At 42.3% G+C, this 27,303-nt stretch overlaps 2 protein-coding genes across 5 annotated transcripts; one reads left to right on the forward strand and one right to left on the reverse strand.

The window, feature by feature from the left end:
- Positions 1-273: 273 nt before the first annotated feature.
- CHERP (calcium homeostasis endoplasmic reticulum protein) lies at positions 274-17,167 on the forward strand. 4 transcript variants are annotated; one of them, XM_067561412.1, is made up of 18 exons: positions 274-467; positions 732-905; positions 1,925-2,031; positions 2,762-2,899; positions 3,684-3,835; positions 4,231-4,342; positions 4,528-4,617; positions 5,290-5,521; positions 6,471-6,649; positions 7,213-7,609; positions 9,129-9,367; positions 10,167-10,300; positions 10,572-10,658; positions 10,942-11,091; positions 11,779-11,895; positions 12,388-12,482; positions 15,111-15,296; positions 16,349-17,167. In XM_067561412.1, the coding sequence occupies exons 1-18, from the start codon at positions 443-445 to the stop codon at positions 16,384-16,386; spliced, it is 2,652 nt and encodes an 883-aa protein (XP_067417513.1). In that variant the 5' UTR covers positions 274-442; the 3' UTR covers positions 16,387-17,167. The 4 variants fall into 4 exon arrangements, with proteins under 4 accessions (XP_067417513.1, XP_067417505.1, XP_067417500.1 ...); XM_067561399.1 differs by having other exon boundaries at positions 275-467; positions 1,850-2,031; XM_067561408.1 differs by having other exon boundaries at positions 277-467; positions 1,850-2,031; positions 16,776-17,167.
- On the reverse strand, positions 15,443-27,297 carry CUNH19orf44 (chromosome unknown C19orf44 homolog). Its single transcript, XM_067561414.1, is given in 9 exon segments — positions 15,443-18,166; positions 19,450-19,616; positions 19,733-19,825; positions 20,577-20,990; positions 20,993-21,065; positions 23,622-23,698; positions 25,243-25,606; positions 25,884-26,558; positions 27,203-27,297. Coding segments are annotated over 8 exon segments (1,935 nt in total). The 5' UTR covers positions 26,553-26,558; positions 27,203-27,297; the 3' UTR covers positions 15,443-18,088.
- Between the last annotated feature and the right edge of the window lie 6 nt (positions 27,298-27,303).

The following is a 27,303-nucleotide window of genomic DNA, read 5'->3' on the forward strand; positions in this document are numbered from 1 at the left end:
CGCCTGGCCGCTGTGGGCCGCTCACGGACACGGTACGAAGCCAGCGTGGAGCTGCCAGCGGCCGGCGCAGGACCGTGTTGCCCCGTCAGTCAGTGAACGGCTGGGGCTGGGGCTCTCGGCCTAGGGGCTGACGCAGAGCCAAAGCGGAGCGGCACATCCGGGACTACTAAAGACTGCGGCGCGCGCGAAGGGGAGTCAGAGCGAGGCTGGAAGGAGCGGGCGTGAGGTCAGGGTGGGCTGGCGCAGCCAGTGAGAGAGTGACCGCCCACCGCTCGTCTCCAGGGTGACGGGCTCGTAAAGTGCGGCTACGTCTGTGCCGTAAAGGTTTTACGGCACTTCCGGCCGGCTGCCGCTGGGCCTGGTGTGGTGTGGGAAGTGGGCCTGGCTGGGCCTAGTAGGTCTGGACTCTGGGTAAGGGGAGGTACCTCGTTCTCCTGCAGCTATGGAGATGCCGCTGCCGCCCGACGGTAAGACTAGCCGGGGGGCTAGGGTGGTCGCCACGGCCGTGAGGATTCCTTCGCCGGGGCAGGGTTTGGGCCTAGTCACGGGGAGGGTAGTGGTAGGTCGTGCGGGGCTGTAACGTGGGGGAGGGGTGATGGGGACATAACAGCTCTGGGGGGGAGGGTGTATGGCCTCGCGGAGGGGCGGGTTATCGGAGGCCCGGGAAATAGGAGTCTCGGGGGGCCTGAGCAGGGCGGGGCCAGGGCTGTCACATTTCCATCTCACCCCAGACCAGGAGCTGCGCAATGTCATTGACAAGTTGGCGCAGTTTGTGGCACGGAATGGGCCTGAGTTCGAGAAGATGACGATGGAGAAGCAGAAGGAGAATCCCAAGTTCTCGTTCCTGTTCGGGGGCGAGTTTTACGGCTACTACAAGTACAAACTGGCGCTGGAGCAGCAGCAATGTGAGTGTTGGTGTTGCCAAAGCCCTTGATGGACAGAAATAAATGTATTTTAACAATCTGCCTTCAGGGAAAGGATTGCTAAAGATTTCACTAGTCTGTGACACAGCTGGGACTGAAACCCAGCAGCCCTGATTCCCAGCCCCCTGTTTTAACTACTTCACTTATATAGCTGGGAATAGAATATAAGAGTTCTGACTTGAACCCGCCACACTTCCAGGGGAAAATAGTATACATCAAGCTGCTTTGCAAGTAAGCTTTTGATTTTGAAAAAAAATGTGAATTTTGTATTTTGTGTGTTTCAGCCCAGACTCTCTCATCTAGCATTTTGTCCTGACCTGAACAAATCTTGGCTAGTTTTTTTAAAATCTTTTTTTATGTTTAGTGCTCAAACAATTGACTTAGTCCTGTGCATGCAGTTCCTCATGCTCTTTATACTGAAATTGTAGAAAAATTAAGCCAGTCATTATGGGAAAGTTGATCTGGCATACTTTAGCACTATCCATGGAATGTGAATGAGTATACAGCCTTTGCAACAGATCCAACATTTAAATACACGTTAAAATCATGCTGAACTGTAGTATGCTGGAGCTTCAGATTTTGGCTAAAATCAAACATAATGTCACTTCAGTATTTGATATGGCACCTGTATTGTATTTATTTGTAGGTACCTTAGTTTAGCTAATCCAAAAGCACTTATTCCTGTAGATGCTGCCTTTTCAAGAGGATGGATCTGAGAACTTTCTTTTGAAAACTCTACTGATGTTTAATTAAGTATCCAGGGGTGTGCAACCGTTTAATTTGTTAGTCTTAGATTACAAAATTATGTGGGAAAGGGGGTGAGTTTGATTTCTGGAGTTGACAGGGTGCATAGGTTATTTAAGATACTGGTGTAAACAAATGGACCACTTCTTATGACTCTTACCTTGAACATTTTTTTCTGCTAGTGCTGTGCAAACAGACTCAAGACATAGAGGCCACTGCACAGATCCAGCCATTGTCACAGCCCTCTCTTCCCCCAGCTGCAGCTATCCCAGCTCCTCAAGGTGCTCCCTCTGTGGAGGAACTTATCCAACAGAGCCAGTGGAATCTCCAGCAGCAGGAGCAGCATCTCCTTGCTATGCGACAGGTAGGCTCAAGGTCAAGTATTAGCTTTACATACATTGGACTGCCAGTGGCAGCAGTCCATTGTGTGACCACAAGGATTTAGACTGAAGGGAATTCTGAGCATCTGGAAATTTAGGGTAGTGGCCTGGGTGGAGATATGAACTAACATCACTTTACTTACAGTATCTCCTACAGAACAGAAATGATAACCTCTTTAGAGCAGACACCCCCAACCTTTGTTCAACTATGAAAGTGAAAGCTTACACTCAGCTTGCATAAAATGGAACAGCTGCCCTGCTCTTTGATATGGTGCTGTGGTTTGCAGAGACTACACATTCCAGCATGCAGTAGTCTATTTTCATCTAAATGGCCGTTTATTGGATCAGGATGAAATGTTGCATGCTGTAACCAGTAGTTTTCATGGGCCACAGCTCAGTTTTAAAGAAGTCTTGCATCCCATTGTAGACCTCTCTGGATTGTGGGCTGAGTATTTAGCTCTCTGAGGTTCTTGCTTTGTTTATGCTAGAATCTGTTTTTAAGGTACAGACAGATACAGCATTTCTTGTGTGGGAGCAGGTAGACAACGAATTAGTGACAGCCAGCTGAAACATAGCTATACCTGTCTCAGTGAGAGTAGAGAATCTTGGCCTCTGTAGTGGGCTTCCTATGACCTAGGAGCATCTTGGACTTATTTGCTGAGTTTTGTATCAAAAGCATATTGGATCTACTAATAGAGTTTGTTTGTTTTTTAGGAACAAGTTACATCAGCGGTAGCCCTTGCAATTGAACAACAAATGCAGAAAGTCTTGGAGGAAACCCAACTAGATATGAATGAATTTGACAACTTGCTGCAGCCAATAATTGACACATGTACAAAAGATGCAATCTCAGTAAGTAAATGCCTAAGCTCATCCATATGTTCTGTTCCTGCCTTTGCAGGCGATATACATGTGTGTGTAACGTGCAGTAGCATGCAGTTTTAGGCGGGTGTGATTGCATGTAAATAGATCAGACTGGTGCTGTTCCAGATGTGAATGTCATCCTCTCTGTTAATTGAGTGATTCCATACATTTCCTGTTTTGCATATGAACAAATCCTCAGCATTTGTTGCCTGCTGTTTTGTACATGAAGGCACACCATAGCCAGGAGCAAGTGGTACTCTACTTCGGGTATTGGGACAAGATATGGGGGCTGAATCACCCTACACAGGGAGACTAGATCAATTCCCAATATACAATATCATTGGGGCAGCTCATTTGTAACTGACTGTTTGGAAGTCTGCTAAAGATCTCCACAGAGGGAAAGAAGAAGGCCAAATCAAGAAGTCATTGGGTCTGAGGCAGTGAACAAAAGCAAAATGGGACAAACAGCCCAAAAAGACGGGTGAGAGGAATTAAGTCTGCTGATCAAAATTCAGTGACCAACCTCTTCTTAACCCAAACAGCCATTAACTGTCATTACTAGCCTGAACATGGTTTGTGACCTCTAATTGTATTGTGTACAGTTTTAGTTAGTTGCTTCTTTGTTTAATTATATAGTATAATCAGTAACAACTGTTATATGGGAATTCGCTTCCATGTAGTTACTTGTGGTGTAGTGATCAGGTGCTTTATGAAATCCGTGCAATGTGAACAAATCAGATTAATTTAAAATATTTTGAATTGGTTTTCAAAGGCTGGCAAAAACTGGATGTTTAGTAATGCAAAGTCTCCTCAACACTGTGAGCTGATGGCTGGACATCTGCGAAATCGTATAACAGCAGAAGGGGCTCACTTTGAGCTTCGGTTACACTTAATCTACCTAATCAATGATGTATTGCATCACTGGTAAGAATCAAAATGCATTCAATTTATTTTGATGAGTTTAATGAGTAGTCAAGGGTTTCCCTGCTATAAAAAACGTGACAAATTAGAGCAAGTACAAATTTTCTATTCTTAATCTACATGTTCCCATCATGTTTAGTGATTGTAGCATGATGTGTATAATTGGTGCAAGCAAAGTGCTGATAGATTAAGAACTGAATTAACTTTTTAAGTCATTGCTGTACATTGTTTCTAGCTGAGGCTGTCTTTAAAAATGTAAAGTATCGTATTCATTATATGGAAATGAATTACTAACTATAGATGTCTATATTTGGATAAGATAGACCTATTTGAGTGGCTATTGCAGTTTATTTGACAATACAATAAAAGGCTGATACTTTTTTCCCTCCTTTTTATAGCCAGCGGAAGCAAGCACGAGATCTTCTGGCAGCTTTACAGAAGGTGGTTGTCCCTATATATTGTACTAGCTTTTTAGCGGTGGAAGAGGATAAGCAACAGAAAATTGCCAGAGTGAGTAGTTGTTTTAGGTTCGCTTGAGACTTATGTTTCTATTTTCGATGTGGAGAAGCCTTTGTGACTAGATTATAAAGATGTAGTTTACTGTGCCTTAATTTTATTCTATCCCTGCTGTCATGCGCTTAACAGTATTTTTTTTTTTTTTTTTTTTTTTTTCCCCCCTTCCTGAATGTATGCAGCTCCTTCAGCTCTGGGAGAAAAATGGCTACTTTGATGAATCAATTATTCAGCAGTTACAGAGCCCAGCTCTTGGACTTGGCCAGTACCAGGTTAGCCATGAGAGAAAGTTGACACCTCCTTTATAATTACATAATTGTGGATATATATTAAGTGCTAAATGCAATAACTCCTCTCTTGTGAGATGTAAATAGTAACTGTCCTTGTGTTATGAACTTGTACTCAATCACATTACAAAGTAATGTAATGCATTGTTCTAATGCTAAATATGGTGGGCCCATTTAAAATATAGCATGGATTAGGCCTAGTTTCTTCATTCCTTCACCCCTTCAGCTTCCTCATCTCTGGCCCTAATTCTGCTCTCTTGGTGTGTTTTGTTATCTTTATGCCTCTCCCCCTCTTGGGAAAAAAATTCTGCCTTTTGCTTCGTTCCTCCTATTTCTATTCTCTTTCTCTGGCTGTTGTTAAAGTTTTTTATAGTATCATATGCATCTGTGATTAACTCTTTTTGTTAAGGCACCCAGAATGAATGCTGTTAACTGCCAGCTTTTAAATAAGGCAAAGGGGGAAATACAGGAGGGATTTTCCATATAGCATCTAGTAAATAATAATGAGAGTTTATTGGAGCAGGTTCACTCTCTGAATCCCTCTAGGAGAAAACAGATACAGTATCTGGGGGAGCTTGTATGAGCAGGGATGGTGGCTGTTTTGGCTGCAAAATAACTTCGGAAATGCTCATCTTAATTTGTTTCTCATCCTGTCAGGCAACTTTGATCACAGAATATGCATCAGTAGTGCAGCCTGTTCAGGTGGCCTTCCAGCAGCAAATACAAAACCTGAAAACACAACATGAAGAGTTTGTCAACAGCTTAACGCAGCAGCAGCAGCAGCAACAAATACAAATAGCACCACTGGAGAGTGAGGTAAAATCAACACAACCAGCTCCGGCTCCACCACCTGCTCCAGCGCCTCCAGCTGCTCCAGTCAGTCAAACAGGTATGATTGCATTCTCAGGGCTTCTGTGTTACAAGCTAATGGTTGGCAGCTCTCCTGAGAATTTACCGCTTGTCTTGATAGCGGGCTACTTTAGACTGACTTGCCCATCACTTATAAATGACTTAAGCAGGTACTGTCTGTTTTTTGTTTTTATAGTGCCTAGCATCACAGAGCTTATTCTGGTTGTGACTTTAAGGCACTGTTGAAATATAAAATTTGAATAACTTTTTTTATTGGGTTGAATACATTATTATTGATCTGAAGCTATTTTTCCATTTTCTTTAGCCTGGTGTTGTAGTACCATTCTGTAACCAAAACCATTTCTATTCAGGAGTTTACTGTGTGGCTGTAAAAATGTTCATGGGGCTGTACTTGGTAGCATGTGATTCTTGTTTGTCTTTTGTCAAATATGCTGCCTGATTCTTCTTAGAGGATCTGAGCATTCACAAATACCATCAAATTCAGTAAGGCTGCAGGTATTGAGCACCTTTGAAAATAAGGCCACGCACATTAAGACGCATACTTGGGGTATGTAAGACAAATCAGCCTCCTGAAAGGGGTACAATATTCTGGAAAGGTTGAGAACCACTGGTCTAGAACGTGATGGCTATTTTAAACAAGGGGAGAGGATTCAGGGGAATTGAAAGAGGAAAGAGTAAGAATAATTAAATTGTTTTATAACAGGCTGTTGACGTATAATGGGGGAATGAAAAGTAGCATGTGAAGTATTTCATTGTCTCTTCAGAAGCTGGTATAAATTTAAATAGGAAACTGAATGGTGGGGTTCAAACTGAGGTCAAGAATCTTCCCCGAACCAGGAGACTCCCACAGAATTATCATTGTACCCAGTGGAATTTGAAATGGACTAGGCTTGTAGATCAAACCACTGTTTGGTAGTAGTCACATGCAACAAATGGTGCTTCTTACAACAGTCTCCAATTTATTTCAGATGATGGCAAATCTCAGCTTCCTCTAGCTGGTTCTGCAGAGTATGATGCAACAGCGGCTGGGGCGCAAGATCCTGCAGCTGCTGGACCGCGTGGCCCTGGGCCTCATGATCAGATTCCTCCAAATAAACCACCCTGGTTTGACCAGCCTCATCCTGTTGCACCTTGGGGTCAACAACAGGTACCAAACATGTAACTGTAGCTGTGGAACAGTACTTAGGTGTCCAGTAATTGTCAGATGGTAAAAATCATCACAAGTAGAAGCTTGTTGAAAAGCTGGAAATGTTAAAGTCCAGATTTTAAAATATCTGGCATTTTTCTTAGTCAAAAGAAAACTAAATAGCAAATCATTAATCCTATTTCACAGCTGTCCCTCTACTGCTTTTCCTTTATGAGCAAGCGTGGGCTCCCTCTCGGGTGCAGAGCTGTTTAGGCCTTTACTCTATGTTGTGTTCAGGTTGAGGGACAGGAATCCTGGTTGTAAACATATGCTGATCAATGACAGCTCTTTTCTTACAGTTAAACAGGACTGAGAAGCACACTAGCTTTTCCTCCAACATTCTCCTTCTCCGTTTGTCCTAACTGTCGCTTGCAAAGCAGACTCTGTATACTGATGTTTGTTCCCCCTCCTGTGCACATGTAGGCACTTACCCTCTAGGTAATACTTAATTTAGAAATAGACTGTTTTTATTACATTCTTTATTCTTATAGTCTTATGACCAGCCTCCTTACCCTCACAACCAGGGACCTCCACACTGTCCTCCATGGAATAACAACCATGAAGGAATGTGGAATGAACAGAGAGATTCAGGATGGAATAACCAGCGGGAGACCCCTTGGAATAACCAGCCAGATCCTTCTTGGAACAACCAATTTGAAGCACCATGGAACAACCAGCATGAGCAGCCTCCATGGGGAGGGGGCCAAAGGGAACCTCCATTTCGAATGCAGCGGCCACCCCACTTCAGAGGCCCGTTCCCTCCACATCAGCAACATCCCCAGTTCAGTCAGCCCCCACATCCACATAATTTCAACCGCTTCCCACCTCGCTTCATGCAGGATGACTTCCCACCTCGCCATCCCTTTGAAAGGCCACCTTATCCTCATCGTTTTGACTACCCCCAAGGGGACTTTCCTCAAGGTAAGGTGGGTGCTGAGGAAGCGGATTGCTGTTTTAAAATTCATTAGTTTGTTGTGATGAGAGCTTCACATCATAGGAATGGGGTAACTCTTCCTGGAAAGCTCTTGGCTCACAAGGGCTGGGAAGCTGCTGTTGCTTGTACTGGGAGTTACTGTGTCAGGAATTGGATGCCTCCTGCTTTTCAGTGTTTCCTTCTCTGAGATGTAATGAACAGTTGGAACCCATAATAAATTATTGCAATCAGCAAAAATCTGTACCCACTTGCCTCTTACAAGAGAGTCTGTGGGTGTCTAGATGCCAGTGCAATCCATATAGTGCTCCTTCTGCAGCTATACACCTTAATTTTAGAATCACAGATTTCCAAAGCCAGAAGGAATTACTGTGATCATGTAGTCTGACCTCCTCCATAACACAAGTTTGCCGTGAATCAACTCTTGCCTCAAGTCAAATAGCTGTGATTGAACTAGAGCATATCTTTTAAAAAAACATTTATTGTTGATTTAAAAACTTCCAGTAATTGAGACTCCACCACAATGCTAAAATTTCTCTTGGAATGTATCGGCTGGAGCTGACGTGACGTGTGAGAAGGGAGAGCAGCCCGAGCAATAGGAGAGAATAGAGAGCTAAACCCAGACAAGTTGCTCCATCTTCTGGATTCTAATGGGGAACTGGAGAGACTTTTTTCTTATTGGATGTAAGCGGGGTGGGAGGGAGCCTGAAAATGGTAGAGAAATGTTTTCACTTCACATTTAATTGTGTTCTGCTTCTCATGAAAGTGAGACTAATAGCACAGGCTCCAGTTGGGCAGTCCTAGTGCACACTTCTCCCACCAAGTTCTGTCTCTGTTGCCCAGGCTGGATCTCCCTTGCAGCTCTGCCAGCATACTTCATAATGGCCCCGTAGTGTGCTGTACCAATCCTGGTGCTCACAGCCAGTGTTTTTCTCCACTAGGGATTATGCTGAGATCATTCATTGCCTTATTTTAACACCAGCATTTTCACTCCTTCCTTTTGGAATGCCCTTCTAACAAAGCACGTGCATGTTATGTACTGCTGTGAAACCACTCCTGTCTCTTTCTTTGTGTGTTGAAAGAGAGAGGACTGCAAGTCTGCTGCTTTGGAGCTGGACTGCCATTGTATTTTGAGCCCTTAGAAGTAGATCACATAGGTGTCTCCTTTGTTGAATGCAAGGTAACTTTGGTTTTGAGAATAGAAACTTTCATTGTAGCACTTTCCAAACTCAAAGTATCCCAAAGCGACAGGGGCTTAGCTTTTGAAATTTGCTGTCAATAGTGAGGGTGGCTGATATGGGTAGGGAGGGAGAGAGACTTGGTACTTCATGAGCACAGACCTGTACCAAGTGCCTTCTCTTCTCTGGGGTGGTTCGTGAACTTTCCTGATAGTGGAATTTTCTCTCCTAGAATAAAATGTATGTGGTGGGCGGTGTCTCACTTAGTCGACCTTCTTCCTTTCTTCCCCTCTATAAAACGAAATAAGGCTTCCTGTCCTTTTCTGTGTAGAAATCGGACCTCCTCATCACCACCCTGGGCATAGATTGCCTCACCCTGGAATTGGTGAGCATCCTCCTTGGGGTGGGCCACAGCACCCTGATTTTGGGCCGCCTCCACATGGATTTAATGGGCAGCCTCCTCACATGCGGAGACAAGGCCCCCCTCACGTGAACCATGATGATCCCAGCCTGGTGCCAAATGTCCCCTACTTTGACCTTCCTGCTGGACTTATGGCTCCACTTGTGAAAGTAAGTTCCTGAAATGGAAGTGTTAAAAGGTCAAAACTTCCATGATCAATTTTAGGGACAGAATAAATAACTTAATTAATTTTAAAATGTCAGAGTAGTGTGCTTTCCACACAATACCCATCGATCAGTATTGACACAGGAGTCTCAGGGAACTTTTCAAAAAAGCAGCTAGCTAGACTATGAACACAGAATACAATTTTGAGAAGTGTCGAAGTCCCATTGATACTAAATTTTACCCATAATTTTAAAATCCATAGCATAGTGATTTACAGGAGTGTGGAGATAGTCCCAGTCTCTGGCTAGCCATGTTTGGTAGCTACTGGTCTGAAATTCTTTTTGTGAAGACTTTTGTAATCCTAATTTAATACAAGTGAACAAAGCACCAGAAAATAGACTGTAGGGAACATACTGGCTGCTGTGGGGATGGCGTAAGTTAGTATGATTTTATATAGTGCTAATTTATAAAGGTCTCTTCTGTTATTCCCAGTGCATATTGCTGTTCCCAGGGTCTCGTGCCAGAAGCTTCGATATCATGGGGGTAAACAGGCTACAACTGAATTTCATGCACCTGGGAATTCCAGCTAATGTGCTGCCAAGTTTAATGCTGCAAACGTCACTGGAGTTTTGTTTTTTACTAGATGATCCAGTGCTTGTTTGTGGTATCTGCCAAAGCTGTATTTTAGACAGTTTTTAACTCAGGAATGAAAGTGCAAGGTCTCTAAGGAGTTACTTTCTGGGTATATTTATCTCTTCAAGTAGTCACTTCATGACTTGAAAGCAATGTATTTGTTTCTGGCAGCTTGAAGATCATGAGTATAAACCTTTGGATCCTAAAGATATACGTCTTCCACCCCCAATGCCCCCGAGTGAGAGGTTGTTGGCTGCAGTTGAGGCATTTTATAGTCCACCATCTCATGACAGGCCTAGAAACAGGTAAGAATGGGTATTGCTAACAATATGGTAAGGAAAATGCCCTGTCCTGAGAAGTTCTCAGGGCTTTTAATTTGGTTCTACTAATGCTGAAATAAATACTTGTAAGTTCCATTTTGCAATGTGCTGTTTGGTCTCATACTGGAGTGTGTGAGACTGCTTTCCCCAGATCTCTGATTCTCTCAAAATCTTAGGGGAAATTCTGAAATCTGTCTATTTGACAAAAGTGGGCTTGTCTCAGATATTGATTCTGTGTGTGATTGATATCTTGCAGTGAAGGCTGGGAGCAGAACGGGCTGTACGAGTTCTTCAGAGCTAAAATGAGAGCTAGACGGAGGAAAGGTCAGGAGAAGAGAAATAGGTAGGAGTTCTCTTGTGCTACTCTCTAACACTTGCCATTCATTTAGACCATGCTACTACTAATTAATTTAATCACACAGTAAACATCTTGTTGACAGTGTGCTGGTTTATTTAACATCTAGAAAATAGCATACTTGCTACGCTGGCAGGCTTTGGCTTCACTGGGCTATCAGCAAAATTTCAGCATATTTAAATTTTAGTTTGATTGAAAATATGTGTTTGCTTGTCATGCATCTCACAGGAATCTTTCTTGGGTGTTTTGGTATTTTGTTATCCCGATGCAGTGGGCCGTCTCGATCTCGCAGTAGATCTAAAAGCCGAGGTCGCTCCTCCTCACGATCTAATTCGAGATCTTCAAAGTCATCTGGCTCCTATTCGAGGTCACGATCTCGATCCTGCTCTCGATCACGATCCTATTCACGATCACAGTCCAGGTAGGGTGAAGCAAGAGCTCATTAGGAATCAGGGCTGGCTAAATCTCAAAATGCTGGGTTTGTGCCAGTATGATCCTTCACAACAGGCCTTTGGAGGTAGGAAAATAAATATTTCCGATATTACTGATGAGGCAAAGGATGGTGGAGAAGGGAAAGAGAGATGAAATGAGCTGTCCAAGGCAATGCTGTGAGTTAGTGGTAGAACCGTTAGTTGAACTCAGGAGTTCCTTATTCCTGACCATTTTGCTTTTGACCATGCTCCCATTGCATATTCAACAAATCTCTCATAGGTTGGGAATGCAGTTTTTTCCCCCAGAAAATGGAAGATTCTAAAACTTAGGTTTTTTGCTTTCTTCAGGAAACCTTAATTAGTTACTTTAAGGCACCAAAGATCACTAGATCTTGTTCAAGGAGGTGAAGCTGGAGATCTGAATGTTTCAAATTAGTGTGTTCATTCTGTTTCTCAAATATATAGAATGCATCACACTGGAGGCTGTGTACATGGAGTGATATATCAGCATTTCTGTCCATAAACTCTCCAGATCTTAGATAATATTTTTTTAAAAGTATTTCATTAATATCAGAGGTGAATTACAAAAGGTAGGGAACCAGATGAAAAAGCTATATATTGCTATAATTCTGTTCATTGGAGAAAGATAACTGACTTCACACACTTTTACTTTCTAGAAGCAGGAGCAGATCCCACTCTTCTCGTAGTCGGTCACGGTCAAGGTCAAGATCAAGATCTAAATCCTACTCCCCAGGAAGGCGGCACCGGTCCCGATCTCGCAGTGCCACTCCTCCGTAAGACTTCCCATTGGATTGAGTTCAGTGATGTACTCTCTGAGACTGTCCTATGATTTTTGGGTTGAAAAGAACAGGATTCTAATTTGAACAAACTGCACAGTTACAACACATGTGGAGAGAGGATAAAATTACTTCATAGTTCCTTGTGGTGTCTAAATATTGTATTTTAAAACTTTGCATTAAAGTTAGGTACATAACATTGAAAGAAAAAGAAGTCCTCTGGGAACGATAGCACTTTAGTCTTGAGAAAACCATGGTATCTGATATCCTTGGTATCTGCTGTTTGGTTGGTTAGTGGGGATACATAGAATGTGCTGCAATAGGACTCCTTGTATCTTGGTTTTCCAGTGGTTTATATCTGGCTAGTTATGTTGGTTATGGCAGTTTAAACAATACATATGCATAACAAGTAACTTATATTCAGTATGGTTTAACACAATGAAATGTTAAGATTCTAATGATAAATTATAACCTGTATTTTTCCCTTAGCTCTGCTGCTGGTTTGGGCTCTAGCTCTGCGCCTCCTATACCTGATTCAAGACTTGGAGAAGAAAATAAAGGTCATCAAATGTTAGTGAAAATGGGTAAGATTTATTGTCTCTGATTGAAACAATCATTCTGGTTCCTCCCCCAAATAGAACTTTTCACAAAGCAGGGAGAAAAAAAATCATCCTTCTGACTTTAGGACACTGTGTTTACCTCTTACTCCAACAGGCTTTCATGTATCGTAAGGGTGAGAGGCTATGATGAAATTTTTATGGTGAACCTTCTCTTGGACTCTTCTGCTGAAAGATAACTTAAGTCATACACCTAAAGAGTAGATTTCAGAAACAGTCATGCAACATTAATAAATCTGTAGGTCAGATTTGTTCTGAGAGAACACGTTTGGCCCAGTAATAGGCAAAACACTCACTTCATTTTAAAATTAGGACCCTAAAGCATCCATGTTAAAGTTGTGCACAAATTCTGCTATCTAGGATCAACTGTATAGGATAACTTCTCTAGATAACCAGCTTAATTCTCACATCGGAAAGGCAGCTACCACACTGAGCCACAAGATAAATGTGAGATAACAGGAATCTAACGTTGAATACCAAGACACGGATCTACTAGATGTGCATTCTGAGCAGACTGCTGTATGGTGGTGAGACCTGGACCATTTACAGCAGGCGTCAGAGAAGACTAAACACTTTCCACAGCTATTGTATTTTACTGTATTCTAAATTTCAAGTGGGAATCCAAAATTTCTGACACCAAAGTACTTAAGAAAGCAAAATTGCCAGTCTAATCACTAGTCACAGACCTCTCCATTGGCTTAGTCCTCTGCAATGGATGCTCCAGGGTCACTGAGCTGACCTGTGCTCAGGTTCAAGATCATTTGCAAGAGGGACTTGAAAACTTTCAACATCAGCACTGCAAGCTGGGAAGAAGCAGGTAGCAACAGGCCACACTTGAAGGGCTGTGCTGCACCTGGGAGTTGGAGGCTGAAGAGAGGTGGCTAAGAGGAGGAAAGCAGAGAGAGCTGGTCTTAAGTCCTAGTAGTGTGCTGGCTTCATCCTCTGGCCCTGTGTCTTATGTTTGCATTGTTTGTGGAAAAGACTTGAAGCGCTAAACTTCTTAGCTGCTCACAATGCTGCAAGAGGACACAGAGTAACTGAACAGCTTTGGTATTTACATCATTTTTTAAATCAAATGGCTGCTATATATAGTCCTATAAAGCACCCATGACCAAGTACATTTCATATAGAATCAAATAGGGCCTCGAGGTCATCTATTCCATCCCCACCATTCTGAGGCAGGACCAAGTATATCTAGACCAACCCTGACAGGTGTTTAACCTCTTCTTAAAAACCTCCGGTGGTGGAGATTCCACAGCCTCCCTTAGTAACTCATTCCAGCACTTCACTATCCTTAGTTTGGAAGCTTTTCTTAATATTTCACTTAAATCTCCCTTGCTGCAAATTACTTACTGCTCTACCTTCAGTGCTCAGAGAACAATTGATCACTGTTCTCTTGATAACAGCCCTTACACAGTTTTCTTTTGAAATATGTTATGTGAATTGTGACATCAGGCCTATTTCACCCAAGGAGTTCTGGAGATAACTGGCACCCCTTGCAATCGTGAATACCTTCGAGAAGGGCTTGAGAACATAACTGCCACCTGCCCTTGCTATTAATAAATGAAACCAGCCACTCATTTCATTGTCCACCATAGCTTCAAAAGGCTGAGAATGGTGCAAGGTTGTTTTGGGGCTTCTGTTGTGAACTTTCATCGTATAGCCTTGTCAAAAACAGTATTACCTCTGTATTCCACATAGTTAAGTACTTACATGGGCATATTACCATAGTTGATAGAGGCACTCATACTAACCTCTTTATTCTCACTCATCCCTTGTAAGGGAGAGAAGTAATGAGGAAGTGAGGCAGAGAGAGACTGAGACTCTCTGAAGTCACAGAGAGCCTGGCAGAGCACAGGATTGAACCCAGAGAAGTCCCAGCTAGCACCCTAACTATTCGGACTAACCTTCTTCCTACCATATTACAGTACCAAATCTTGCAGTCAAGCTCATCTGCTTCATGTGTAATGTCTGTATTTCCAACTAAAAAGTTAGCTCCTTCTAGAGATTCTTTTCTCTCCTCCACCCCAAACTCTCCTGCAGCAGGCCGTTGTCTATCAGTCGCTCATACAGGTTCCTAATTGTTTTTATGCAGATCTTCATAACAGTGATCCTCTGTACCCCAGGGCCATAGGCACGTTGTGAAATGCGCCCCACTCCTCCTCTCCTCCCCCCCATCCCCCCCCCCAATCCCACTTACATGGTGTGTGGTAGTGGAAGGGCCCTCATTCCCCTCCAGAGAAGCAGGGACTATGCCATGGGGTGGCAGCAAGGGGACTTCCTATGCTAGGTACTTACTCCAGTAGACAAAATAGATCTTCCTGGTTGAGTGGGAAGATAGGGCCCACTGCACTCTCCTCTGGCCCCACAAAGTGTCTTCTGCTGGGGTGGTGTTGGTGCCCCCTGTTCTACCCAGAGCAGTGAGTCTTGGCATTAATACTGGCGAAGAATGGGATAGTTCACCCTCCTCAGAGCTATTGTTTCAGGCTGTATGAAGCTTCGTGTGCCCTTTTTCTTCAGTTTGTTTCCAAGCTGTTCCTGTACAATTCATGTTACTAAGAAAAAATAAGATGCTGTCCCATGTCCTTTTTATAGGATGGAGTGGATCTGGAGGACTGGGAGCCAAGGAACAAGGAATCCAAGACCCAATTAAAGGAGGGGATATCAGAGATAAATGGGATCAGTATAAAGGAGTAGGAGTTGCACTAGATGACCCATATGAAAACTACCGCAGAAATAAAAGTTACTCATTTATTGCTCGCATGAAGGCCAGAGATGAATGTAAGTGAATGTTGGACAATCTAGAAAAGGTCCTATGAACCCTTTGTAGTTACCATAATAGCTACTTTAGCCCACATGATAAGGGTTTCCCTGGACTATAAAATCCAATGGGATTGCATACAGAATCAAAAGATTAAGAACACAAATTAGTATTGTAATCGTTTTATTAATTTCTGGGTAAGTAAATGCTGCTCTCTGAATAATCCTTTTTCCTTGGTAAGAGCTGTTGTCACATTACATACAGCTGCTTCATCTTTTGGAATACTTGGTTTAAACTGTAAAGGCTGTTACAGCAGGAAAGAACCATGCATTTTCTAAATTTAATCTGAGTTGAGCTTTATTTACAATTTAGAAATTCTTGTGCATTTTTAATTAACCTCTTCTTCCATTCCACATTAACCCCCCCTTATTTCCCTCTACAAACCATGTTTTGGCTATGGTGGTGGTTGCCAGGCAATTTGTGTTTTAACCTTCAGGAAACTATATTTGATCCCTAAAATACTGGGGGGAAGATGGCAAATGTCAAAGGAGTTTTTATGGTTAGTAGGGCAACAGCAAAGGATTGGTTTGTGGGTACTGGGAGGCAGGCTGGCATGCTGGCCCTGTCTGTCCAGATGCGACCTCCTCGCCCTTGCTGTTGAGTTCTGCTCCCTTCCTCAGGATCAGAACCAGTAATGGGTGGGCACAACACAAGCCTGTAGTAGAGGCTCAGGAAAAGATGACACAGGCCTACTTTACAGTTCCCTGCCAATGTGAGTGGAAACCTGTGGACTGGAGAGCCTCGTTTTGAGAGTGAGCGAAGGATGGGCTTTATGGGGGCTCTGAGTGACATTAGACAGGTACCCTTGCTGAGTAAAAATTAACAAATAGCGGCAATGGGGAAAGGAGAGGGGCCTGGCCATGTAAAATAAGTTACTTCTGGCTATAGCTCCACAGCTGTCTGTTTGCAGAGACTTCATTACACAGAGCACAGGGAAAACCCATCCTAAGGTGCATTACTAAGGTGAGACTAACTGCAGAATGTGTAAGAACTTTTTTCCCTATTGTTTCAGTGAAGCGTGAAACCCAAGACCCTCCACCACCTGAATAAGACTCCCTGAAATCTGAAGAAAGATGTCTTGCATCTTCTACAAAAGATTAAACTTAATCTTGTATAAATCAGGATTAATGTCTGGAGGAAGTGACATTAAATGAATTACATTTAAATCTATGATGGAAAATGGAAGGCTATGACATGTACTCCAACATTTGTTTAGTGTTAAAAAGGCCAGTCATTTCTAGTACATGTCTAGTGAGTTTAAAAATACCCATTTATTTTGCACACTTTTAAAAAAATAGTTACCCATTTTATACTAGAACTAAACCCCTCCCATGTTATCTCTGGTCCAGGATTATGATCCACTCATGCCTGTGGAATACAAATGTTACGTGTTATGGTTCTATGTCTCTTGTTCCATAATGTATGTTTTTCTCTCAAAGGTTAATTCTATTTGAAGTGGAGGGGTGCTGCCTTGGGAGCAAGTCAGACTGATGCTGAGCAGTGTATCCTAATGTCTAAATGGGGAATGAAGCACCTAATTCCAATACAGGTGACCTATGAGCACTGTATGAGCTTATTAGAACCTACTACACCACTTAAAGCCCCTACGCACCACCTGCTGCAGTCACAACTCTATTCAGAACATAGAGTGTTAAGTGTTTTAGCCACTTAAGCGCTCTAAGAGATGTTCAATGCTTTGTAATGAGATATTCTTTAAGCTTTTTATATTTTTTTGTATATACCTTTGAATAAAAAGCTAAAACTAGTTCAATAGAGAAGACTCCATTTTCCCCACCCCACATTTCTAACTATGAAGCATTCCTGGAAACCACCTTGCCTACAGAATGCCCTTTTTTGTAACTGAATTCTTTGTCCGAAGACCACCAGCTACAGATGCACAACTCCAGAGGTCTGCTAGATGGCAACTTCTTCCAGAGCCATTTTTACAATAAAAATAGGGTAGATCCATCCAGTCCAATATGGTAAATAATCAGCTTCTAGATTTACTGTAGCTGTGAAACTGTAACTGTCTGTGAATCAGCAAAAGACGTATGTTACCAACTTGTGAATTTTACTGTTTTGCCTTCAAATTAAAAAAAACACTTTTATAAAACTGCCTTTAGCTCATATTTCAAAGTCAAGTGGGTTGCCCGTACAAAGTAGTATCTCCTCAGCTTGCCAGGAATTCACCTTTATTTTTGGAGCAGGGGTTCTGAAAAGTTTCTTTATTTAATAACTTAAGAAGGACAATTATATCCATCCACAGTTTAAAATTGTGCACTAACTTAATATGGTCGCTATTCTTCCATTTGCAGATTCCTCATTTGAACAATACTGGAGGATTTGCACTTTTACCCTATTTACCATACCAGCAGTATGTTAAATATGCAGGTTACCATTTATAATGCAACAAACACTACATATAATCCTTTGTTGATTTGCTTGCAAAGTTTTAATGTGCAGTTTTCTACTTAACACAGTAAAGTCTAGCTTACCACTGAAGACATGTAGGTAGTAAAAACTAAGACGTGCTATTGTGATAGGCTACTTTCCTGTTCCTGAACAGGATGTACATAAGGCTAAAGTGTACAGATGGCATGAATTCTCACAGCATACAAAACTAATGCACTAGTAGTACTGGCCTTTTCTACAAACAGTTGAAAATCTTATTTCAGTTTGAGATTTTTGTAACAGTCACGTGTGAAAGTAAATCTGGTATTCATTATAGTAAGGTCAGTCAAAGCAATTTCTGCTACTGCTCTTGCATCTTCCGAACTTCTTCCAATGCTTGCTCCGTTGTCAGAGGTGGAGATTTGTGACTCCTGATGTACTGCAAAGTAACAAAGTCGAGTAATACTCAAATGTTATATCAATGCTGAAAGCAAGATTAGTTTGCCTCATAACACTCGTCCCTTGCTATACCAGCAATAGAAGCTGTGGCCTCCATCCTAGCTGTTGCAGCGTGATGTAGGAAGCCTCTTCTTGCTTGTGTGAAAGTTTACATATAAGCTATTTGGGGTAGGAACTATTTCTCTATATAGCATTTAGCACATTAAAAAATGCCATCAGAACACTATGGGTGTAACATGAAGCTCTACAGAGTTAGGAAGAGCTGGAATCGGGTGCCTGTGCAACCTGCATTCAGTCCACTTGTACGTATGCATTAAACTCTTTAATTACACACTTCCTTGAGCACTGTTCAGCCTGTGCATTGAATGAGGCAGGGCTGTTTAGTGAATGTAGCTGTTTTGAGATCCCCCTGCCTTATTTATTGCACAAGGTGGAAGGTGTGTAGTAAATGAAGATGACTAAAAAGAAAGGGCAATCACAGGAAGTCAAATGGTGCCCTGTCTTTCAGAGTTTGTGTGTGATTCTGGGCAAGTCACTTAAACCACCTGTGAAAGTTTTGGTTTAACTGTATTCCTTATCCAACCTGAGAGAGCTACTAATTCACTGAGTCCTGTCTATTCTGTGCACTGAATGAGGCAGGGATGTTATGGAAGAAATGTAACTAAAGAGCATAATGCACAAATGGACTGAACTGGGGTTAGATCAGTAGCCTTAATTCTGGCATTCCTAACTTAAGTGCTTCACTTTGCAACCTTAACATTCTTTTACCAGACCTTTTGGTGGTTATATGCGTGTCTAGGATGGCCTGCTTGGGTTCTGGCAAAAGAAGCCAGACAGATAATTCTCTGCAGCATCCATAAAGTGAAGACTGTCTGCTAGTTAAGGATTAGTACCATTTCTTAAATTAGTGAGGAAAATTGGTTCTTTTAAGACATATGCTATGGGTTCCAGTTGCTAAGTAACCATATACCACTTAGATGTGTTTAAGCTTTCGGTAAGCAATGTAATGGTATGTTTCTAGTTCTACAAACTCAAGTTTGTTCTAATGTATATAGTATATAGCAGCTAAGTAAACTCAGTTTGTTAATCTAATGGGGGAACAAAAGGGACTGGAAATAGCTGTTTTTGCTACATACTACTTTTGCAGGGGAAGAGGGAGAATCTCTCCCATATACATTTTGCTCTGGTCTAGTCCCAGTTTAGGGAACGTATGAACTGTTTTCTGCTCTAGACAACACGCTAGTTGTAGTTTGCTGCAGTTACCTCCTTAGCTTCTGCCAGGGTGTGATAGTGAAACTTCTCATTCTCCAATGACTCCACAAGTGATAAATGAAGCTGGTGGACAGTCTCCATGAACTGCTGGGTCAGTATCAAGTGCTGTTTTAACATATCATTCAAAGCAAGCACTGCAGGACTACGTGCTATCAGGGCTACAAGCAGGAAGGAAGAGAACAAGTGCTCAGTGTGCTGTAATGTAAACTGCAAACAGTGAAGCCTGAACAAGTTAAGTACAAGGACACTCGAATGGGTATTACTTTCACAATACCTTCCATGGCATCCATAGTAACATGACTGGCAATAGGTACTGGATCAATATAGCTGCATCCTGCAGCTGGGCCAAACATTGCTGTGCCATCCCCTATGTATAGGATAGAACCTTACCATTAGTGTTTGATAAAATATTTCAGAACTAAAATTAGAAGGATGCAGCATTCCCCTTTTCAGAAGTCTGTCCCTGTAGAATGTGTGTACAGCTGTAAGCAGGGACTTTTACCAGCCAACATAGAAGCTGAAGCCCACTGGTCATGTGGTGCTGCTGTCTTACTTGAGGTGAAGCGGTCACTCCATTATTTGCCATTCAGGGAATCACCATTTTATAGGTTCCAGTGCCTCTCAAGGAAGTCAGTCCCATCCCTCTGCTGCCCTTTACCAATAACAGGTGGAAGTAATGAGCTGTGCTAACTGGCAATGGTAGTATCTTTTGTAGAGAGAGCTGACTGAATATTGTGACAGATTAAAAAGGATCTTTTTGATTAATTCATGCTATAATTAAGGATATAGAACCTGAACTAAAAGACCTATAGCTAGGCAAATGCAAACTGGAAAGAAGGTGTAAATTTAACAGTGAGACTAACTCTTAGAACAATATACCAGGGGGCATGGTAGATCCTCCATCTCTGGCAATGTTTAAATCAAGATGAGATTTTTTTAAAATGATTACTCTAGGAATGATTGTGGGGAAGTTCTATGCCATGTGTTAAACAAAGCAGACTATATGATTACAATGGTCCCTTCTGGCTTTGGAATCTATGAAAAGAGGTTAGACAACTATTTAGGATTAGCACGTTAAAACCTAGAAACCCCAAAACTTTAAATCAGTGTGAACTTACTCTTTGACCAGTGATAGGTGAATGGAGAATCAGTTGTCTGCACAGCCATCTCTTTCACAGTTATTCTGCTTACCATCTCATGCCATTTTTTATTAGACTGAGGTGATGACAATGAGGGAGAAAGGTCTTTTCTGGAATACAGAGAGCTGTTAGAATGCCCCACTGACATTTCAGACAAGGACCTCCTGTATGTAGTCTCAGATAGCGGTAAAGACAGAGATTTTTCAAAATCTTCAGAATATTTTGAATTAACACTGCTCTCCTCAGGCTGAAGAAATACTGGTCTACTGCTAAGACAGTCTGTAGAAATTCCACTTAAGTGTTCAGAGATTTCGGTTTCAGTCATGATTTCCCCTTCAATATCATTGTCAGAAGCAGCATTAGTGCTAGTTAGGGCACTTACCACTTTAAGGGGGTGTGGTCATTCACAGGAAACACATTTGGTTCTGAGTCCTTGTTTAATTTTTTAGCCATTTGAATGTCTATCTCCTGTTTTAAAAAAAAAAAAAAAAAAAAAATATATATATATATATATATATATATATATATATTCCATGAGGAGAGTTACAGCAATACAAGTTGAAAAGTGTTTCAGTTATACTTGTACAACATAGTACAGTGTAGATCACTTATAAAATATTATTGGCTGCTACAACCTTAAACCAGAATTATGTTTTCTTAATAGGAAATGAATTACATTCCCTTGAAGTGTTACCAAGAAAGTTAAGTGTAACTAACAATGTGTAATCTGCTAAAGAAAATTTAAAACCTAATACATATAATCTCAGTGTAAATCTAGTCAATTTGCTTTCTATATAATGGGTTTACACAGATTATTAAAAGGTAACATGGAAGCTGGGACTTCAGAAAAGCAGACCAACTCCCTCACAGAGCTGATGGGCAGGATCCCCTGGGAGGCTAATATGAGGGGGAAAGGAGTTGAAGAGAGCAAGTTGTATTTTAAAGAAACCTTACTGAGGGTGCAGGAACAAACTATCCTGATGTGCGTGCAGAAAGAATAGCAAATATGGTAGATAACCAGCTTTGCTTAACAAAGAAGTCTTCGATGAACTTAAAACACAAAAAGGAAGCTTTCAAGAAGTGGAAGCTTGGTCAGATGACTAAGGAGGAGTATAAAAATACTGCTCGAGCGTGCAGTAGTGAAATCAAGAAGGTCAAAGCAGCTAGGAGTTGCAGCTAGCAGGGGACATACAGGGTAACAAGAAGAGTTTCTATAGTGTGTGAGTAACAAAGTCAGGGAAAGTGTGGACCCCTTACAGAATGGGGGAGGCAGCCTAGTGACACGATGTGGAAAAAGCTGAAGTACTCAATGCTTTTTTTGCCTCTGTCTTCACAGAGGAGGTCAGCTCCCAGACTACTGCACTGGGCAACACAGAATGGGGAGGTGATGAGCAGCCTTCACTGCTGAAAGAACAGGTTCAGGACTATTTAGAAAGGCTGGACAAGCACAGGTCCATGGGGCCAGATGCAAAGTGTCCGAGGGTGCTGAGGGAATTGGCTGACGCAATTGCAGAGTCATTGGCCATTATCTTTGAAAATTCTTGGCGAGCAGGGAAGATGATTGGAATAAGGCAAATATAGTGCCCATCTTTTTAAAAAAAAGGGGGGAGGATCTGGGGAACTACAGACTTGTCAGCCTCACCTCAGTCCCCAGAAAAATCGTGGAGCATGGCCTCAAGGAATCCATTTTGAGGCACTTGGAAGAGAGGAAGGTGGAAGGAACAGTCAGCATGGATTCACCAAGCACGAGTCTTGTCTGACCAACCTGATTGCCTTCTGTGATGAGATGACTGGCTCTGTGGATGTGGGGAAAGCGGTGGACGTGATATACCTTGACTTTAGTAAAGCTTTTCATATGGTCTCCCACAGTATTCTTATCAGCAAGTTACAGAAGTATGGGCTGGATGAATGGACTATAAGATGGATAGAAAGCTGGCTAGATCATTGGGCTTAATGGGTAGTAATCAACTGCTCAATGTCTAGTTGGCAGCCAGTAACAAGTGGAGTGCCCCAGGGGTCAGTTTTGTTCAACACCTTCATTAATGATCTGGAGGATGGGGTGGATTGCACCCTCAGCAAGGTTGCAGATGACACTAAGCTGGGGGGAGTGGTAGATACACTGGAGGGCAGGGATAGGATACAGCACGACTTAGACAAAGTAGAGGAGTGGGGCAAAAGAGATTTGCTGAGGTTCATCAAGAACAAGTGCAGAGTCCTGCACTTAGGATAAAAATCCCATGCACTGCTACAGACTGGGGAACGACTGGCTATGCAGCAGTTCTGCAGAAAAGGACCTGGGGCTTACTGTGGACAAGAAGCTGTATATGAGTCAGTGCACCCTTACTGCCAAGAAGGCTAATAGCATGTTGGGCTGCATTAGTAGGCACATTGCCAGCAGATCAAGGGAAGTGATTATTCCCCTCTTTTTGGCACTGATGAGGCCTCATTTGGAGTATTGTGTCCAGTTTTGGGCTCCCCACTACAGAAAGGATGTGGACAAATTGGAAAGAGTCCAGCGGAGGGCAACAAAAATAATTTGGGGGCTGGAGCACATAACTTATGAGGGGAGGCTGAGAGAACTAGGCTTGTTTAGTCTGCAAAAGAGAAGAATGAGGGGGGATTTGATAGCAGCCTGTTACTACCTGAAAGGGGGTTCCAGGGCGGATGGAAGTAGGCTGTTCTCAGTGGTGGCAGATGACAGAACTAGGAACAATGGTCTAAAGCTGTGGGGGAGGTCTAGGTTGGATATTAGGAAAAGCTTTTTCATTAGGTAGTGAAGCACTGAAATGGGTTACCTAGGGAGGTGGTAGAATCTCCATCCTTAGAGCTTTTTAAGGTACGGCTTGCCAAAGCTCTGGCTGAGATGGTTCGTTGGGGTTGGTCTTGCTTTGAGCAGGGGGTTGGACTAATGAGGTCCCTTCCAACCCTAATCTTCCATGATAAGCTGCTCCCTTCAAAACACCCATCTTCATTTAACTCATGAATATAAGCTCTTCCAGGTAACATTAAGGATTTACTACTTACCATTTGTTTTAACGCTTCTCTATCACCAGAAACATTTGGATCCAAGTCTTCAATGCTCAAAATATTTAATCTGAACTCTGCAATTGAATGACAAGTGGTCACCTGGCATCAGAGCTAAAACATTACCTTACATATTCCTTTGAAGGAGGAAAGGCCATACATTCAATACTGTTTTCCTGATTTAAATATTCACTTATACAGATCAAAGTTTTATGTGTTTTTTACTTCAGACCCTCCATGACCTATTAAGGTCTTTTCTCATTATACAATTTTCTTGAATAGGAGGATTTTTTTAAAAAGAGAAAACCCGAATGCTGATTTAAGTTAAATCAATTGGACTCATAATGCATACAAGTTCTCTTGTTTAATGTTGTGTAATGACAGTATATGAAAGCTATTTTAAAAGTTCCAAAAGACTGGTCAGAATGGTAGTATGGTCTGTTTAGAACAGGGAACTAAATCTCAGAATTCCTAGTTCTATTCCTAGCTCCACTTTGTAACTGTTGTGAAAGTTTGGACAAGTCACTTAACCTCATTGTGTCTCATTTCCCCCCGTTTCACATAGAGATAATACCCTCGTGCTCTATGGGGCGATGAATTTGCAAAGCATAACTTATGCTTGTAACGTGCCTGCATATCCTCAAATGAAAGGCAATATACATTCTGGGGTATTACCATCAGTAATATATCACATAAAGTTCAAAGTCAGTCACTGATAAGACTCCAGTCCATAGTGACAGTGTAGCTTGAACCAAAAATTGAACTATAATTCTGCTTTCTTAAATGCAATTGTTAGCAATTATTTGAGCTGAACCAAAGCTAAGCATGAAGCTGCAAATGTAGATATGGACAAACAGTGTTTAGTGCTGTAAACTGTGCTTGTCTAGACTTGCATTTTCAGCAATTACTACCAACTGTGCTCAGTAACAGTTTAATTCTGTAGTGCAGACAAGGCATAAACTAGATTCCATTGGCTTCCACAGACTTGTTGTCTGAGAGCTGTGATCTATTTAAACATTGTTTATAACCCAGCCTTTCTCACTTGTTCATATTATTAAATTAGAGCATCACACACTTTGTTGCTTCTGTAGGCAGAGGTTGTTGAATCCACCAAGGGCTTCTTGCATTCCTCCATTTCCCCACAAGTTGCCTGTGCCTCTCTCATCCCCCTCTGTTTCAAGGACACTGCAATCCTCCCTCCCTCATACCAGGGACTGAGAGTCCCTTCTACCCATGCCTCCCATTCCCCTCAGCTACATGCCAGAGACTGTGTGCCCCACACATCTCCCTCCCTATACCACTGTCCCCCATTTTCCCCCACCAGGATTTCCGTGTGCATCCCCATTCCTTCCAATGTCAAGGGATTCTGTTACAGACAGAGAAATGCCATCAGGTTGAGTGTAGCACGCTTCCTTTGGCCAATCAAAAATGAGGGTGGGGGCAGTTTATATTACGTTAGAAAAACATCACTCAGAGCAAATCTCAATCCCTTTGACAGGATCTAGAGTTCTGTATGATGTTTGTTGAATATGATGAGCTCTAGTTTAGTTTGTGTCCATGGTTTACATCAAGTCTGTTCAGAATATAAGCAGAAATATAAAATAAACTTAGAAAAACTTACGATTGGAGCTTTCACTGGTTGCATCTTCTGTATCTGCTGCTTTTGAAAACAACTCATCCAAAGACTTTATTTCACTCCTTTCAGACAAGGACACCTGACTTCCTCTGATGTGGCTCATTCTAGGTGAAGTGATCTCAGCAATGCTGTCTTTTATTGAAGTTGGTGATTGAGACAACATACTAGTTAGTCTTGGTAAATTTCTACTAGGTGGAGAAGGAGTTTGTGGATTAATTCTATGTGAGGTCCTTTCCTGAGAACTTCTGCTAAGTAGCGAAGGTGCATTAAATAGATTTGTCCATGAAGATTGTTTACTGGGTGGAAAAGATGTTCTTGGTGCAGTCTTCATCTTGGACTTCATGAATGACTTGGAAAAGAGATCTATGTCATTACTTCACCTACTTTCAACTTTTAATCACTAAAAGTTAAAATACACTATATTAATGAATAATCAAACATTCAGAATGCTACATAGAATAAGAAGCATGGCAACTGAAATTAGCTCATCTCATAAAAGTGGATCACAAATCATTTTAACAACTTAATTTCCCATGTTAACTCTTTGTAAAATGATCTGCCATTTTAAAGTATAAATTTCATAAAATGTAAACACCATGTCTAACCCAGTAAAGTACATTTGTTACCTTTCCACCAGGTTTAGAATAAATGGTGACATCTTTCTGGTTCTCATTTTCACTGGAAAACTCCAAAGAGCTCCCTAGTAATTGTCTCATTTCCTCTTCATCACTATCTAAACCAAGTTGTTTTCTAGCTGGCACTTTCTTTTTTGTTGTCTGGCTGCTATTTTTTCCATTGAAATGGACTTTATTTGATATCACATTTTCACTGACAGTGTCATTTTTCTTCAGATACCTGCTACCTCTTGCACTCTGCTCAATGTTGGACCTGGCTGAGAAGTAGTTTTCATCTGAAATCTTCAGGTCCATCTCAGTATCTGACAAATCCATCTGCATCTTTCGGGTCATGATCTTGCTTTCTATCTGTGCTAGCTTTCTCAGAACAGCACTTGACCTCACTTTTGAGGCTGTATCCCGAGTTCTTTTTGCAATATGCCTGTTCCCTTCCTGCATGGCACCAGTATCCATCTGGTTCAGCTGGTTTCTTTGTGCATGCTGCTTTTTCTTTAGGAATTTGCTAGGGTTAAACTGAGTTTCCATGAGGGTCTCCCTTCTATGCTCTTTGCTTTTCTCAGTTTCTCCCATTTCTGTGTTGCCGATAGAAAGTTCGCTGTAAGAGTTAGGAGGGGCACTACTATATTTGGACATGGTGAAGTTTTTATGGGAAGAAACCATGTGTTCCTGTGGAAGAAGAGGAGATTTACAAAGGGAAGATGATCCTGTTGATAAGACACTAGACTGGGCCATGGGAGAGCTACCACTGACTCCCTGCATGACCTTAGACAAGTCATTTAATCTTTCTCAGCTCCCATTCTCCACTGGTAAAATGAGGATAATCTTTTCTTCCCTCCGCCCTTTGTCTTCTCCACTTCAACTGGAACCTTTTTAAGGTAGGCACTGTCTCGTACTATGTGCACCTACGCTACCCATGGAAGGGGTCCCTGCCCTTGGCGGGACACCTAGGCACTTCCATAGTACAAATAATACTGGGCCCTACTAAGACTGAGATCCCAGCGATAGATGGATAGATAGATAGATAGATAGTGCTCCCTCCCCTGCCCGCCAGCCTAGCAGCGTGAGGCCGATGCCATGGCAAAGCCCGCCTCTCACCTGCTGTCCTCACCTGCCTACTCCAACGAGCCCTGAACGCCACACAGCGCCAAGGCGCATGCCCGAGAGATATTGCCCGGCGCCGCCCGGGCCCTTCCTTAGGCACCTAGAGAAGGTGGCCAGACTGCTGGAGACGGCACCGAACCGCCCGGCTCCCTCGAGCTGAGTCCCCGCCCTACGGAGGGCGGGGGGAGGAGGGGTTCGGAGCCCCTCACCTCAGCGGCCCGTCGAGGGACCCACGGCAGCGGGTTCTCTTGTCTGCTCGAGTCTTTACTTCCGCATCCGCGCAACCCCGATCCACCAGCATAGCGACCCC

The sequence above is a fragment of the Emydura macquarii genome, unplaced genomic scaffold (genome assembly GCF_026122565.2).
Source record: "Emydura macquarii macquarii isolate MOO-44397 ecotype Brisbane River unplaced genomic scaffold, CSIRO-AGI_Emac_v2 contig_306, whole genome shotgun sequence".
NCBI lineage: Eukaryota > Metazoa > Chordata > Testudines > Chelidae > Emydura > Emydura macquarii.

What these genes read in the sequence shown, in the direction of transcription:
- CHERP (XM_067561399.1), top strand. Translation starts at nt 443, where the DNA reads ATGGAGATGCCGCTGCCGCCCGACG. An exon ending in GATGCCGCTGCCGCCCGACG is followed by an intron (nt 468 to 731) that starts GTAAGACTAGCC and finishes ATCTCACCCCAG; the next exon opens with ACCAGGAGCTGCGCAATGTC. An exon ending in TTGGACTTGGCCAGTACCAG is followed by an intron (nt 4,618 to 5,289) that starts GTTAGCCATGAG and finishes TCATCCTGTCAG; the next exon opens with GCAACTTTGATCACAGAATA.